General features: G+C 33.4%; 1 protein-coding gene across 1 annotated transcript; it reads right to left on the reverse strand.

The window, feature by feature from the left end:
- Nucleotides 1-6,947: 6,947 nt before the first annotated feature.
- On the reverse strand, nt 6,948-10,946 carry LOC112736257 (receptor-like kinase TMK4). Its single transcript, XM_025785631.3, has 2 exons — nt 8,484-10,946; nt 6,948-7,875 (listed from the first exon to the last, which is right to left on the reverse strand). Exons 1-2 carry the CDS (start codon nt 10,741-10,743, stop codon nt 7,364-7,366), a joined length of 2,772 nt encoding a protein of 923 aa, XP_025641416.1. The 5' UTR covers nt 10,744-10,946; the 3' UTR covers nt 6,948-7,363.
- Nucleotides 10,947-18,588: the final 7,642 nt, after the last annotated feature.

Genomic DNA, 18,588 nt, shown 5'->3' on the forward strand with positions numbered 1-18,588 from the left:
TTTTTCTTTAAGTGGTCCTAGTTTTTTTCTAAATTTTAGTGCTTGTGGTCTATTATATAATGACTTTTTCCATAGTGCTTGACCTGGAATTAGATTGATATGGAAGGCATATGTGTTATTATATGCTTCCATGGTCAACCACTCATGACAAAACTCCTCCGGTCTCTTACTAGCCCTTGCCAATGCAGCACATGCATGCACACATGGCATCCCTAAACAGCATTCACACAACAACAAAGACAACTACAGTAAGCCAACAACAAAGGCTGATAATGATAATAAGATTAAAACAAAGAATTTAAAAAATATTACCACTCAATTGCCAAAAACCACATGTGCAGAACCTCTTTCCCAAGTCCACAACCATGTTGGTTGGCCAGCCATGAACTTCAAACTTCTCATAGTCTGCGTCACCAAACCACATCAGGACCCAATTTTTTTATTCCTTCCGTATCTTTTAACCTGTTGCGCTATATAGGAGGTAGAATTCCAGTGTTTGAATTAAGCTTGACCTTGTTTCTAGCTATCGACCTTATTGCATACATCCCGACTTCTTCCAAAAGTGTGAATATAGGCTTAGCTCTAGCATCTTTGATCCTGGAATTGAAGACTTCACACGTATTATTGCAGATGTTGTCTATTTTAGGTGCATTACTGAAGAATTCCCGGCTCCAAGAGTCTCTAAGCCACTTGTTCAAATACTCTCAGGCTTCCTTATTAACCCTCTCAATCTTTTTTATGATTTCAAGGAATCCATCTTGGCTAGTACACCTTTCACAATCCCACAGTAGCCTTCTAAGCTGGAGATCCTTCCATTGCTTATTGAAGTTCTTCCACAAATACCAAACACAGAATCTGTGATGGACATATGGAAAAACCTCCTTAACTGTATTTATAAGGCCCTGTGTAAGGTAAAAGAAAGTTGTCAAACACTTGTTTTCGAGCACCAAAATAGTCCTTAAACTTATGTAAGTGACAACAAACTAGCCCCTAAACTTATGTAAGTGACATCAAACTAGTCCCTAAATAGCACTGTTACATACAAACAGGATATTATGCAACATGTATAAACATCAGCCCAGGACATTATTCAGCATGTATAAACAGCAGCCCAGTTTATAAACAACATGTTCAAGCACAACCAATAGGTAACAACTAATAAGTAACAATAGATTCACACTTAATAAGTAACAACCAATAAAGACAAAAAATACTGCATACCTTCTTCATATCAGAGATAAAACACAGCTTGTTCTTCTTATAATCCCCCAAGTCTTGATGAAGTAATTCCAAGAACTACCTCCAGTTCTCAGTGTTCTCAACAGGGACAATTGCATAGACAATCACATATATATAGTTGTTTTCATCTTGGCCAATAGCAGACAGGATCTGACCACCATGCCGTGTCTTTGAACTCCATCTTTGTAGTGAATGTCATTCTAAACTCAAGCCTAAGCTCTCCAAACCTCCCTCCTTCTCTGAATGCAGGGAAGACATCATCTGAATCAACTTCCTCCAACTCATCCTCAGCGTTCGGAGGAGTCTTCATTTCTTCCGAGTGCCATGAGTCTCCACCATCAAAATCATTATAAGCTTCATCCTGCACATCATGATAAGGAGCAACTGATGATCCAAACTTAGAAATCGGTCCAAAAATAATTTCATCATCCTCAGAATCTGAGTCTGCACAAACAGGACCATCATCTTCAACCATAACAGCCTTCTTTAGTTTTGTAAGTTTCTTGTCTGTCCTAGTTCTCAGTTTCACATTAGTCTTTGCTACTGATCTATCCAGAGATAACTCTTCTTCATTGGACACCTTATCACCACCAGGCCTATATGGTTCATCCTCTGCACTATTATCACTGTCATGGTTGTCTGAGGATTCATCTGAGCTAGACAAAGCAACAAATGCTATTTTGGGTTGTTTTCTCTTATGAATTGTTCTTGCAATATTTCCAGTAGCAGCAGCTCTTGTCAGTGGCCTCCTTCCATATGCTGCTGTTATTTTTACATTCTTACAACCTCTCTTTGGTACAGCTTTCTTGGTTTCTTTCACTTTCGACCATGGTTTAGGAATTGCAGTGGGTTGGGCCATTTTTGTTGTGGGATTTTGGGCTTGATTTTACTGGGTTAGGCCATTGTTTTTGGTAGTGGATTGGGCTTAGATCCAAGACTTGCAGTGGGTTGCGGGAAAATTTTTTCTGGTATGTTTCGGTTACTAGCAGAAACTGAAGAAGGTGGCTCATTTGGTTTTGTTGTATTAGTAGGCTTTTTTGGTTCAGAAGTTGGAGTGCATGGTGTTGTGGTGGGAATTGGTTCGGTTGTGGCATTGGTGGTGGGGTTTGGGGTGGGAAAAATGGTTGGTATCACCATCAGCTCCTTGTCTTTAGATGCCATTGGTTTTGCTTCCTCAATATACACAGGTTCAGATACTCCATGTTCGTATTACACATGAATAACCCCCTTATTCTCCTCAACCAGGTAACACATCTCCATGAGCTCCTCATCATCTATTATTGCTCTTAAACCAGTTTGCAAAGGCCTATTAGGCACCAGCCACCAAGTTTGACTAACATTGTCATACCCAATATTCTTGTGATAGTCTCGGAAGAAAAATACATCCAGTGTGTCTGTATCAACATCCGGCAACTCACAAATCTCTCCACCATTGTAAGACATACTTCCATCAGCCTCTGTGATAAACGACCCTCCATGGTGAAATATGATGGTAATCAACAGATCCACATCTGCAATTTAAAGAAAAAAAAATTCATTGATCAGAGTCATTGTCCTGAAACACATTAACGATTTCGAAAATCCACAACTAACTGCAGTAAACCCTAACACATAAAGAACAAGTTTTCATATCAAAAAAACACAAGAAACACTCCCAATCTATAACTTTGTTGGCCAAACCACTAAGAAACCTAGTTCTGATCAAACCCTAGCACAGAGCACAAAATAGACGCGTTCATAACCACAGATTACAATCGAAAAAACGGACTGAACTTTTGTGAATATTAAATTAACAACAATATCAAAAAACAGAGAAACCACATTTTTTTCATTTTTGGCTTACCTGTTTCAGAGAAACCAGCCTTTACAACTCTGTGTATGAAGGAGATGACAAAACCGATGCTCCAGAGCCTCAGTTTTCCACTGAAATCGGTGCGGTTAATGCAATCGCACAGACGCCATTGGTGAGTGTATCGGAGAAGATGAAACCTCATTTTGTGTTGTGTTTGTTTTGTGTTTTGAGAGAGGGGAGACAATACGTTAGTGTAACGTTGAGGGAGGGAGGCTTTCAGCGTGAAACGACGTCGTTTCATGTCATTTTGGCGCCAACGCCAATACGACGTCATTTCTGTAATACCCACGTGTCACGACGGATGCCAACTCAGCTTTCCGGTAACGCCAGGTGGACAGAATGTGCCGGAATGATAAGTCTGAGTCACGGAGTGCAACTTCAGGGATGAATATGGGTAACTTTTAAGTTCAGGGACTACTATGAGACTCGAGTGCAACTTCAGGGACTACATTGAAGCTTAACTCAATAAAAGTATTTATTAGATCATGTTTAGTATAAAGATACGATACAAATATAAAGATAAAAAGACATAGGATAAAACACATTAATAAACCAAACACACACCAATATTACATGAAAGTCTCAAATTAAATAACGTTATGTAGATGTCTTCGTTCCTAATTCTATATAAATCGAATTACATGATGCACTAGGTTTAAGTGTAAATCGAATTCAATGAATTCGAATTAGCCACTATAGTATTAAATCGAATCAATTTGATTCAAATTAGTAGGGAACAACTTAAATCGAATTAGCCACCCCTATCTACAAATCGTTGGTTGCTGCATCAGGTGAATCTTGATTCCTATAATTAGGTTCTGCCATTGATACTCCAAATTAGTGCTAGATATGCACGATTCAAGCACTAAAATATATGAGTTGTAGTGAGAAACAGTGATCAAGTCGTTCTTGTCTCTTAACTCTTTTCTCAAATCGCACGCTACTCTCTTAGAGTCCATGCTCACCGCACCATGATAAATAGTATAGTGTTTGTAGCAAGAGTGGGTGAAGTGTTGTATTGAATGGCAAAACTCAACTACACTATGAGAGCTACTTCCTTATATAAATACATAGATAGGTACCACATTAGTTGGCTTCTAACTAAGTAATAATTACTAACAGAAATTGACTCATACTAACAGCTAACAAAAAGATTCCACTCCTAACTACTAGTAACTCCCTTCTTCCTACAATTAGCAGGTTGTTAGTTCAAGTTGGTTAGCTAGTTTTCTTGTAAGTTAGGTAACTATGTATCCTTTCTATTAAAAGGAACACAAAATACACTAATTCAGTATTTCTAAAAACAACGTTTGTATTTATATCTCATTCGTAAAATATGATTTTGTGTCTCTATGTCTCTATTTTCAGGGATGGAACCTTGTGTATGGGAAGGAGACAATAGTCTCCTAAGTTGATAACTTTTGGGTTTAATTATTCAGTTATATTTTCACAAAATTTACAATTAAGTCTATATACTTTTTTTCTTTTTAATTGAGTCCTGCACTGCTTTTAATTTAGTAATTAGGTTCTTTTATGGCAAAAATATTAAAATTGGCAGAATATTTCTATCAAAAAATATGTAGTCAAAGATCTAGTTAAATTCTTAATTGTGGATATCTTCAATTTGTGAAAAAAATATTCAGTTAGTTTTAACACTTTTTATACTAAAAATGACCAAATTAAAAAATTAAAAACAATGTAAAAATTCAATTGAAAAAAAAATATAAAAAATTAATTATAAATTTAGTAAAATTATAAGGATCAACAAAATAATTAAACCTAACTTTTATATAGAAAATTCTTTATTTTATAGTTTAGCTCCTCTAATTTTTTGTTCCCTCTTCTCAAGCTATATTCTTCATGTTGCTCCCTCCAAATTAAAGCACTAACTCCACCCGTGTTTGTTTGTCCCGTAACCGTAAATAAACGCAACCAACAAACAAGTGTCCTTGTTCTCAAAAGAATGTGCTTCTAAATTGGAAAGATTTAAGAACCACTGCCAACTCTTAGTCTTAGGCACTACCGCACTACTATATATCTTGTTGGTTTAGTGATATGGATACGTAAATCTCTATAAACTATGTTTCTGCTACAATTGAATTGCACTATTTCCGTATCTTGTTGGGCGGTCAATGCTTCTAAATAGAAAAAGAAAAATCAAATGTCTACCCTCTCTTCGGCCACTAATTAAGCAACAAAGCGGCAATCAAGCTAAATATATTCATGTTAATCATCAACACTTTTTGTTCTGTTTTCCTTTCAGCATCAAACTGCATTTCAATTCTCCCTATGATTGGGGGGCGTCGTTATTAATTTAAATTTATATTTAGATCAATCTTGGCATCAGATTCCAATCTCTCTCTCTCTCTCTCTTAATTTGCGTAATACTTAGCCTTGGTTTGATAAAGCTTTTTGAATAGGTGCTTGTACTTTTTAAAAACTCAAGTTCCTCATTTTGTGTTTGGTAAATAAAAAAAGATCATGTGCTTGTGCTTGCAGCTTTTAAAAGATCGGAGTACTTTTGAAAGCACCTAAGATAGAGCTTTTCAAAGTTGGCTTGTGTTTTTCAAAATTTAAAAGTCTAATATAACCTCATATGTTAACTAATTTTTAAATTTAATGCTTGCATTTATGTCTATTATAGTATTTTTAAATTTTAAAAATTATTTTACCAAATGCAATTGTTGTTGCTTGTGATTATTAAAAGCAATTTTTAATTTGATTTATCAAATACAAATGCTACAACTTTTAAAAATTCATCTTATAAAAATTAGCCTTTATAAACTACTTTTGAAAAATAAAAGCTTTACCAAAATTTGCGTAATAATGATAGAATTCTTTGTATCTTTGCTTTCGGTGAAGCCAGCAAAACAAAAAAACAAAAACAAAACAAAACTTAATTAGCACGTCAAGACCATAAATTGTGCGAAAAATGTTTAGGCTAGTCGACCTAGTCTGTCTTCAAGAGTGGGGTGTCATGTTTTTGTTTAACTACTAATAATAATGTATACTGCAATTGCCAATTGGAATTTAGAAGATTGATCCATCAAATATATTTTGGAACATGTCCACATAGATTAATTTAAATTTTGTTTCAAACCTGCCCGGTAGCGTGTACACAAAGAAATGCATATATGGTGTTCACGTTATTGGAAAAATTAGCAGCCATTAATAATAATTAAGTGACCAACTAATTCTAATAATAGGGATTTTGATTTCTTATATTTTGAACTAGTGAATTTGGCCATAATTTGACAAGAGCTAAAGAACACATCTCTAGAATGTGGTTTGCAAGTTGCCTAACCAGTAAGCAGAGAATAAAGAATATAGAAAATAATGAGCAAGACATGTGCATTGTTAGGAAAGTTATCATTATACTAAGATTTTATAGCGGCTCCAGCTTTGATACATACATGCGCTCACGTATCTTATATGCACAACGTGCATGTGAGATCAGATCAACCCATCAACTCTGTATCCTCACTACCAAAAAAGAACATTCAACATTCACAAACTAATGTATTTAAATGCAATAATTGTGCATTTTAGGTTACAAAAGTGTTTTTCATTCTCATACGCACCACACCGACATACTCTTAAGTTGTGTTGAAAACATTTTAAAATGTTGCATGAACCCATGCTGTTACATTACATAGATGTTACAGATTCCCACAAGGTGGTCTTGTTAGACTAGCAGCTAAATTATTCTCCTCATATGAATGACTGATGATTAGATTTTTGTGTAACATACTCAATTATGAAGTAGGTAAAACATCTATATTGTAATAACTTCTACCCAAATAATGATTTCGATGCAGAATTTGAAACGAAAAACTGAACATGCTACTACAACACATTGAACCTCACAAATACTAGCTGACCAATAAATAAATAAATAAATAATAAATAAGACCTTACATATATGGTCAAAGAGAGACCAAGTTTAATGTCTAGTAGATACTCACTGGATACAATTACCTGCGCGAGAGACACACTTCCAATTCAAAATTAGAAGAGAGGGAGAAAGAATATAATACAATTGACATTTCTGACAAACTCGAGGACCTTCCCCTTCCACAGAAACAACATGCTTCCGACCTCTAACCCAAACCGTCATATAATCTTTAGCTCAACAGAATGATACCTTTTAAAGTAAACAAATATGGTGACATGCAACTCATCATGCTGCTAAATCAGACAGCTTAACAGCCTAAGCTTTTTCCGCGGTGTTATTTCCCACAACCGAGATGGTAGCTTATCAATCGTTTTACATCACCGGCAATCCATTGAATCGAAGGAATCTGCAAAGCCAGAAGGTTTAGAGGGAATGCTTGATTGGGTTTGTGAGTATGACATATCAAACATTGTAGAAGTGCCTTCATTGGCTTGCCATCTTTGCAGAGCTTGAGGAAGACTCATCTGAAGGTCAATGCCACCGTTGTCTTCTTCAGCATTCCTAGTTGGTTTCCATTGCTCGACAAGTGGAACCAAGACATTCACTGCATGCCCCATATCCGGCCTTTGGTATGGTTCACGGGCTGTGCAATGGCCCGCCAGCTCGGCCACTTTATATATGCTCTCCATGGTTTCTTCATCGGGTTCAAGAGTTTGATCAATTGCCTTTGGTATGTTTTCCTTGTTAATTAGTACCCTTCGGAACCATGTAACCAAGTGAGACCTTTCATCAGGCAAAGTATCATCCAATGCCCTTCTACCGGTGATAAGTTCCATCAAAACTACTCCAAATGCATAAACATCCACTTTGGTTGTCACTCTTCCAGTAGCTGGCAAGAATCAAGATTGCATTAGTTACAATTGATGCAACAAATCACATTCAATGTAACAGTTATCAAGAACATATATCTCTCTTAAAATTAAACAAACCAAGAACCTAAAAAAAAAAAACGTTTACCACATTTTACAATGCCCATAACAGTCAAATGCATAGAATTCAGTATTTGAAATTGGTGAAATTTTCATCGAAAGAAATATGCAGGGAAGATATCTTGTGCAACAGAGACCTACCACCTAAACCCATGACAATATGGCAATCCAAGATTTACTGCACCTAGAGTATTCATCATATTAGATACTTGTAACCATTTATAAGTGGCCGCACAACATATTACACAATGTGCAACCATCCACCACAAAGAATTTTAGGAAAACACACCACATAAAGCCGATTAATAAAACTAATAGAAAAAGAAAGGAACACCTAAATCCGGACTATTAAACATCTAGGGTGCAGACTACAGTTATTTTCCCTTCTTTCCTACTGCCATTGATGCTACTTAATCTTGTCAACAGCAGAACACAGTATTGAAGTAGTAAAACCACCGGCTATGGCTATAAAATTCTATGCACAAGTTAAACTAAAGGCACTCTATACCTGCATACTCAGGAGCAAGATACCCAAATGTTCCAGCCAGCCGTGTCTCGACAGAGTACTTCCCATCCGGTGCAAGCCGAACCAACCCAAAATCTGCAACCTTTGCTCTCATGTCATCACCTAATAGTATGTTTGAGGGTTTTAAATCTCTGTGAATGAAGCTTTGCTGAGCTAAGCTGTGCAAGTATTCCACACCCCGTGCTACATCCAAAGCTATTGCTACCCTTTGTTTCCATGTCAAGGGAGCACACCCAAGTTCACGCCACTCAAAGAGATGCTGAGTTAATGTTCCTTGAGGCATGTACTCATATACCAAAATCCTCTCATTGCCATTGATACAATATCCCAAAAGAGCGACCAGATGTCTATGCCTAACTTTACTAAGAACTGCAATCTCAGCTTGGAACTCATTCATTCCTTTGTTTCCCATTGCCACAGATTCCATCCTCTTGACAGCAATTTTTGTTCCATCAGGCAACTCCCCTTTATAAACAACACCAAATCCTCCTCTACCTAAAATGTTCTCTTCACTGAAATTATTGGTTACTTGCCGAAGAACATGGATTGAAATCAAGGCATTTCCACCGTCAAAACCATTAAGATCACTCCTATCACCACTGCTCTGGCTTTGCAAATCACTTGGCACACCACCATATCCATTGGAATTGGAAACACTTTCCGTATCAAGTTTAAAGTTTCCTTTTCCATTCTGAGGAATACCAACCCTTCCAAACTTCCGGTGCCGATTTCTGACATAACACTTCCAGGATACAAAGACCACCACAAAAACAAAAAGTAAAACAAAAACCACTATACCAGCAATCCAACCCGGCGGCAAGGAACTACCTTTCCTGGGTTCAACCGGACTTGCACTCGGACCAGACCCCTCAGAAGGACTAGTTCTGCTCCCTCCTCCACCTCCCCCAGGACCAGGATTCTTCCCAAGCATAGCATTACCAGAAGTTAATAACTTCACCCTTGGAGGGAATTTTGGAACCTCCCCAAACAGATTGTTATTAGAAACATCAAGAGTCTCAAGTTGGGGCAATGTGGTCAAGCTCTCGGGTATAGAACCAGTCAAATTGTTCCCGCTGAGGTACAAGCTCCTCAAATCAGTCAAATTCGCAAATGCAGGTGAAATAATCCCCTGCAAACCCAGATTCTTAAAATTCAAAGTAGTAATCTTCTCCCCTGAACAAACCACAAAACTCCAACCACTGCAAGGATCATTCCCTTTCCACGACTCCGCAAACCGACTGGGATACCCAAAACCCTCAGCAACCTTAAGCAAAACCATCACCTTATCATCACAAGGTCCAGGAGTATCTCTACAAAAACTATTGATCCCATCAAGAGTAACCTGCACACCCTTACCGAACACCGGCACAGGACCCTGCAACTCATTGTTGTCCAAAGATACGTTCTTCAAGCTCGGAAGCGCCATCAATGAGCTCGGAACGACCCCGGTTAGCTTGTTATCCCTAAGCTGCAAATCAAAGAGGCTATCGCATTTCGACAAATCAGGGATCCCACCGGTGAACTGGTTCTTGTGGAGCCACAACTGAGCCAACTGCGTCATGTTGGAGAGAACCTCAATTGTCCCCGATAAACCGTTTTGCTGGTTGTTAAGCCACAGGTTGATAATCGAGGAGGAGGCGAGGGACTTGGGCAATGCTCCGGTGAGGTTGTTGTAGGAGAGGCGAAGGTTCTGGAGACTGGGGAAGGAGTCAAAGATGTCCGGAAGGTCGCCGGTGATTCCGGCGGAACCGAAATCGAGGTCGCTGAGGGTTGATGATTGAGTTAAGTCGGTGGGGAAGGGCCAGGGGGAGAGGGAAGGGTTGTTGAAGAGGCTGAGTTTCTGGAGGCTGGTGAGGCCGGAGAATGCGGCGGAGGGGACGGAGGTGAAGTTGTTGCGGCCGAAGTAGGCAGTTTGGAGGTTAGAGAGGTCGGACAGAGAAGGGAGTGGACCGGAGAGGGAGTTTTCTTGAAGATATAGGTCAGTGAGCTGAGAGAGGGAGTTTAGATCGGAGGGGAGAGTTCCGGTGAGGGACTTAGAGGAGAGTGTTATTTTGGTGACGCGGTTGGAGGAGTCGCAGGTAATGCCGGTCCATTGGCAGTAAGGGGTATTGGGGGACCAGTCGGTGGGCGGGGAGGTCAGGGATTTCAGGAGTTTGGACATGACGGCTGAGTCATCGGCGGTAACGGCGGCGATGGTGACAAAAAGAAGGAGGAGGGAAAGTAGGGTTTTGGGGAGAGACATTGGGATTTGGTGAGAGATTAATGAGGTTGGTTGGATGGTTGGTGAGTGTAACTGAGAAGCGAGAAGTGAGAAGGAAGGAGAAGGAAGTAGATGACAGACAGACACTCCCTTCACTGAGAGACAGAGAGGGAAAGCGTTTGCGTCCTCTATGCTACGTGCTACCCACAACTTACGCCCTCGGTTAACTTTTATTTATTTTTGCAAAATTTTCACGGTTTCTTTGTGTTACCTGCATCACATTTTAATTTTAAAGTGGTACATTAATGTAAAATTTCATTCGTAATGTATACATGGACTCAAAGTGTTGCTTTGGATTAACTTTTCGAGTTAAAAAAGTCTTTTTTTTAATAAAATATTTTTATTTAATTTTAAATTTATTTAAATAAATTTTTTTTAAAAAATATTGTTATTTAAAAAAATTATTTGGCTTTTTAGTTAATAGTATTTTGCTTTAAAAAAATATACGTTTTTTTTAAATCTATTAAAATGTAAAAATAACTTTTATCTGTTAAAAAATATTTTTTAGAAAAAGATAAAAAATAATTATTTTTTTAAAAGTAAATCTAAATAGATCCTAATTAATCTTTGTTTGGACGTCATTAAAACAATAAGAAAAGATTTTTTTAGTGTGTTTGACAAATTTTTAGTTATAAAAATAAAAACATTAAAAAAATAAAAAAAATATTGTTCTTGAAAAGTTACAATTTATATTTTTCTAAACGATTTTTTAAAAAAAATATTTTTTCACATAATAAATAAACAAAAAAGTATATTTATCTTGTTGTAACTCAAACATAATTGATCTTTTTATATGAGATGCCAAAATATAAAATTATGTTTATTTTTTCAAAATATATAACTTAAAATTAAATAAATATTTTCTTAAAAACCTACCCAAATAAATTCTTAAGTTAGTTCAAATTCCATCTCTCCATTAACGTGAATATTTGTATCCTGTATTTTTTCTTCTTTTCTCGTCTCTTTTCCTTTTTCTTGGTGTATTTTGCCCTATCATTGTTCTTTTATTATTGTTATTGTTGCCTGCGTTTATTTTTTTTCCTCTTTTTCTTTCTAGTAAATTTACAAAACGGGTGTTCATGGCCTGGTCCGGTATGAACTCAATCACTTTGGGATTAATTTGGTCCAGGTTTCATTGTGTCTTGATAAGACCCGATGTTTCAATAAATGATCCGACTAGTTTATTAAATCAGGTTCGGGTATCAAGATTTGGGTCACCCGAACCCCACCTGTTGAACCTGCATAAAAAAATATATTTTGTTCTCATGAGATTTTAAATATGTATTTTGGTGTGTAATTGATTTAATTATTATTATGAGACTTTAAATTATTATTAGACTCTAATTATTATGTGAATGTTGCAATTTTACGAAATAATTGTTTTAAAAAATTTAGAAGTTTAAAAGATGTAGGATCCAAACTTTGGTGATATCGTGATTCACTATAAAAGGTATATGTTTTTTAAATTAATTCCAGTCTTACTGTTTTATTTTTAATCAAACTTGTTGAATCAGAAATAGATCAAAGAATTATAAAATTAAAATTTATGGACACATTCAAGTTTAAATATAGATATCAATTTCTCAATAACAAGTAATTTTTTTTTATAAATAAATATCATTCTAATTTTTTGGCTTAAAGTTTATCAAGACCCGAATTTTATTGGGTCTAAGGTCGGATAATGGTCTTAAAAATAGACCTGATCATTATTTATGGTCGAATTCGGGTCAATGCGAACCCGGCTTCACCCGGTCCATGCTCACCTCTATTTTGTAGCATTATGTATTTTTTTGTTTGATTTTTTCTTTTATTTTATTTTTATTTTTGTTTGGAGAATAAAATAAAAAGAATTATGAATATGTGAAACAAGAAGGAGAAGATCAACAGAAAAGGAAGAAAAAGATAATGATGACAAAGAAGAAAAGGATGAGAAATTTTGAGTTATGCATAATTTATTAGAAAATACCGAAATTTTTCAACCGTGATACGAGAAATTTTTAAATTTTGACAGCAAAATTTTTTAATCATAACACAAATTCTTGTTAAGAAGAAGAAGAATTGTGAATTGTGTTTAATTTATCCGAAAAATAACACTAAAATTTTTTAATAATAACACATAAATTTTTTAATTTTGACATTGAATATTACAAAATACATAAATATTTTTTTAATGTTGTATTTCTTTTGCTTATTATTCTTCTTTTTTTTCTATTGATCTTACTTTTTTAGAATACTTGTTTCTCATATTAAACTTGAATCTGTAATGTATTACAATCTTATTAGTTGAATGAATGTATGTTTGTACTTATTAAATTGAATTCTTTCCAAAAACAAAATTAGCACCGAAATTTGTTTAAAGTGACAACGAAATTTAAATACAATGATACAGAATGCAAAGAGCAAATTAAATTGCATACTAAAAGATCAATTTGACTCTATAAAATAAAATAAAATATTACCGAAATTACTTAAAATTGATAATAGAAATTCAATAACACGACACTAAAAAATATTGAATCTTTCTAAAAAAATATTACACATTTAATGAATTCAATACTTATCTCGGATACAAAACAATATATAAATTTTTCGAAAATAACAGCAAATTGTCTTTACTACTCTAATATCAAAATTTTTAACTAAATGATGTGATAGAACTAAGAACTTATTTCATAAAGACTTGAGTTGCATATTTACAAATTTTGAAAGAAAAGAGAATAAGTTGAAAAATCTGTAAATATTGCAGCGAAATTAAGTTGAACAAGTGCAAAAATTCGAAAGAAAATGAATAGTGACATTTACATATAAGAAGAAGATGTCGTATCTGACATATATAACATCACATAAATTTTTAAAAAATAATATCGAAATATCTTTACTCTAATACCGAAATTTTCAACTAAATGATGTGATGGAACTAAGTATTTCATGAAGACTTGAGTTGCAAATTTATAAATATTGATAAAAAAAATAAGTGAAAAAATTTGTAGATAATGCAACGAAATTAACTAAAAAGGTGTAAATATTCAAAAGAGGATGAACAGTATTATTTACGTATAAGATGACAATGACGATAATAACGATAACGATAATAATGATGATAGAGAAAAAGGAGGAGGAGGAAGGAGGGGAAAAAATTAAATAAGAAAAGAAGAAGGAGAATGAGGTGGTGATGATAAAAACGACGACAATAATAAAAGAGAAAAAAGAAAAAAAAAGGATGGATTACAAATGTGAAACACATTATAATAATTTAGTTGAACTTAGTTATATATTTTACTTGGTTATAGAATTTCATTGATAAATTATGCATAATTATATTCAGATATGTTGATAAGTATGAATAAATTACCATTTGTACCCATAAAAGATACAGATACTGACAAATGTACCCATATAAGAATAAAACGACAATTATAACCACGGAAGATGGCTTCCGTGTGCCAAGAGTACCCAGACGTTGGTTATACAATTGGTCCGTTAGGTATTCTTGACACACAAAAGCTATCTTCCATGGATACAATTGTCGTTTTATTCTTATATGGGTACATTTGTCAGCATTTATATCTTTTATGGATACAAATGATAATCTATTTTTGATAAGTATATAATGATGCCTTCTAGTCTATTAAAAAATAGTTATTTCATGTTAGTTTATAGTTTTTTTTTAAGGGATATTTACTGGATTAGATACGTGTAGATTTTTTAACCTTTTTTTCTTTAATTTGATAAAACATAATCTTTTATCATCTAATAATTTTTTCACATAAAATTTTTAGTCCCATTTAAAAAATAGGGTAAAGTATTAAATTGGTCCCCTAGGTTTGGGTCTAATTCTGTTTTGGTCCTTAAGGTTTAAATTGTTCTATTTGAATTCAAAAAAGTTTCATTTAGCATCAATTTAGTCACACAGTGAGGTCAAAATTAAATAATTAACAAAATGTCCTACATAACAACAGTACAAGAACAAAATCGATAATCTGGAGAACAAGTACAAGCTCCAGAGGCATAAAATCAACCATTGATACATCAATACATTTATTTATTATTTTTTTTATAATATAAATAAAATATTTTCTATAAAACTAAAGAAAATGATAAATAAATATATTGATGCATCAATGGTTGATTTTGTGTCTCTGGAGCTTGTACTTGTTCTCCAAATTATCGATTTTGTTCTTGAACTGTTATTATGTAGGATATTTTGTTAATTATTTAATTTTGACCTCACTGTGGGACTAAATTGATGCTAAATGAAACTTTTTTGGATTTAAATAGAACACTTTAAACCTTAAAGACCAAAACAGAATTACGCCCAAACCTAGGGACCAATTTAGTACTTTACCCTAAAAAATATAAAATAAAATATTATACTTTATTAAATAATTAAAAAATTTAAAAAAAAAATCTATTCTTTATATTCTCTGTATGTTATAAATTAAAGTAAAGAAACTAAGAAATAAATGTCCATATCTTAGTAAGTATAATAAGTAAGGAGAAATGCAATCACTTGCAACTTGTCTGGTTCTTTAACTTTTAAACAACTCAAATGGACAATTACCATTACCCCACAAACAATAAAGTAATAAACAAATAGGAATTGAGTAAGTTGCGTCAAAAATTCCTACCGCTACTTAAAAGCAACCTTACCATTATCTGCTCTAAGCCAACTCATTGAGTAATGAGTAATCGTTTTCTCTTACTTGTTCAACTAAGCTTTTAAGATTTATACATCTTAGATGACTCAGCGCGGTACATTTTTATTATTACAATGTGAATATACAACTGTTCTATTACGTTATGCGCACCATGTAAATCAAAACCCATTACTATTACCAACACGTAAATTTTAGTAGGATATTATTATCGGCAAATGGCAGGGCCAAGTGGGTTCTGTATGTTTTTGCACTTTTAAGTTTTTTGCTAGAATATTCTGTTGCTTGCCAGTTGCCACTTCCATCTCAGAGTGTCTCCTGGCTAAGCAGCTTCTGGAGAGAAGCTCAAGTCTATCACTTCACAGCGGCATCTTTCTCTTTGGAACTTTCCTCACTTCCAAATCGTAACTTATTTTAGTGTATTTGAATGAAAAAAGAAAATATATTTATATTATTATTTATGTATGTTTTTTATTTTTATTAATTACTTTTAACATAAAAAATAAAAGAAAAAAAAATGTGTATGCAGAAGTGGTGTATTTAATATTTATCTTTTAAATATATTAATATTCTTACGTTGAAATAACTAGGATAATTTGTTAATTAAGGTATCTTCGTTTTAGTATTTGTTAATTAAGGTATTATCAATTCACATTGTTATTGTTACTTTGTTTGTAAATTTAATTATTCCGCATCTCCTTATAGTTTTATTGAATAATTTTTAATTAAATTTTTATACTTTTTTTTAATTAAGTTCTTATACCATAAATTTTTTTTAATTTAGTCTCTATCGTGATAAAAACATTTGAAATAATAGAATATTCAATTAAACAAATGAATATTCTCACCATTAGAGTAAATCAAAAGATCTAATTGAAGACATCTCTATATTTTTAAAATACCAAAAAAATCCTTAACATTTTGTCCCAAAATCAAAGAGTTCTGGTCCTAATTTTTCTCGGAGTTCCCGTTGTCCCAATAACTGTGTTTCCTGTGCTCGTCGTCCCTTGCGTGCGCCATTACGATCACTGCTTGCATGTCTCGTCCATAGATCGTCTACCATCGCATGGTATAGCGAAGTTCTTAACCAAGTAATGTAACCTATGCCTCTTTGAGTAGCCTTATGAAAATAAATCAATTTCATATGTGGTTTAGTTAGGTCAGACAACAATCGGAACCCAATTAATTTTGGGATCCTTTGAGAGAAGCCTTTTGAAGGAACTTTGCAATCTCATTGATTGTTCCTTAAGTAGCCTTTCACATTTTTCCTACCTTTTTTATTTTTAACATGGCTACAATGGATTGAAAATTCATGTTTGCGGTTTCGGATTATAATATGTTGCTCTATATATGATCAGTTGACTATATGAACCCATCAATGCAGGTAGGTAAGTTTCCAACATTGGTGATTGTTTCACTCGTTTTTGTCGACTTCAACAGGTAGTATCAAAATAAATTTGTATCAAGATCTCAAGTATTGGGAAGGAGATACGACTCCTTTGAAAAAGAATGAGCTCGACTTGAAAATTACTTGATTATAATGTCAAAGCAATTTTATATCAACATTACTAGTGATAGAATTATGGAAAACAATAAAAAAAAGAAATAATTAAATAAATAGGAAAATGAAAGTGTAAAATATTGATCAAAACAAAAATTTAAAGAAAGTAAATAAAAGTGAATAAAAAACAAAAGCAAAACAAATTAGAAATTTGACTTCTAATACTCACATGCACGTCGTAGAGACTAGAAATTCTATGAGTTTATGTGATGATCTAGTATTTTTTATTGAAGTCCTTGAACTCTTCTGAGTTTCTACTATTTATAAACCATGGAGATAGACTTGTCATGGAACATGTTGTCCACTATCTTACTTTCTCCTTTTTCTCAGCCATGACCTTGCCTTGACCATGAAAAATCTTGATTTCTAAGTTTTGACACTCACATATTCCTTGGTCTTCAAGTCCCACGTTTATTCAGCTTGCTTTTCAAATTTTGCACGCATGTTTTTCACTCAACTTAAAGGTCGAGTAGCAAGCTTTGATGATCGAAGAAAGACAATAACTACCTTTTGACTTCGACTCTCTTTGTACCATCTTTCTTTGACTTCAACTTGCCTGTTTTTGCTTCTATAGTCGAAACCTGTTGACAGTCAAAACGCCCTATTATAAAAAAAGATATATTTTTGGAAGGAGAAATAGATGTTCCAGAATGTACAACTCAGTGTCAATTTTCTTGTTTCATTATTGAAGAAAAACTAACAAAATATAAGTTTGATTGTTTGAGGCCTTATATCAGTTTCAGTATTAAGGTTCTCAATATTGGAACATTAAGTTTGAGAGTCTTTTGGACTTTTGGTTTAAGTATACAAAAATTGAGAATAGATTCTCTTAATTGTTAAAAAAAATTAAAAGTGTAAAGTGTGATCTTTAATCCTTTATTATTTTCTCTTTTATATTTATTTTTTGTCCCACTTATAAAATTAATGATGGGAGATCACACTTTACTTTCTGTATTGTTAAAAAAAATGGAAAGAATCTATTTCTTACAAAATTTTGAGTCTTATTTAAAACTATTTGTTTCTTCCAAGATAAGATATAGGCAAGCTAATTAATCTCAGGATGAGATATGTTTATTTCATGATGTCAATATATTCTATTATGAGTATTGAGTAATGCTATGTAACCAAAATATTATAGATAATAAATAAAGATATATGATTAATAACATTTGTGTTTATAAGAGAGTGTAAATCACTCTCCTAATTTAATTGACATAATTAATTTCTTTTTATAATTAATTATCTTTTCTCATTTAATTATACTAAAAGTTAATTCTAAATTTAATGTGAATCAAATTTTAAAAATTTCTCTCTCATTATTACTATATGCATTTATAATTCTATAATTTTTTTCTCCCAAATAAAAATCTCAAATTCTTATATTTTTAATTTTTTAAAAATCTCAAATCACCTCAACACATTTAAAAAAAATAAAAACATCTTAAATTTGATCGATTTCTATTTATTGAAAATTATAAACATCCAAAATTGTTGGTTTATGACCTGCAAAATAAAATAATAAATAATAATAAATTAGCACCAATTTATTGATTATAGATATCATGTATATAAAATATAAATATTATATATATAAAAATATGGATATTAAAT

Source organism: Arachis hypogaea, chromosome 13 (assembly GCF_003086295.3).
Source record: "Arachis hypogaea cultivar Tifrunner chromosome 13, arahy.Tifrunner.gnm2.J5K5, whole genome shotgun sequence".
Lineage (NCBI taxonomy): Eukaryota > Viridiplantae > Streptophyta > Magnoliopsida > Fabales > Fabaceae > Arachis > Arachis hypogaea.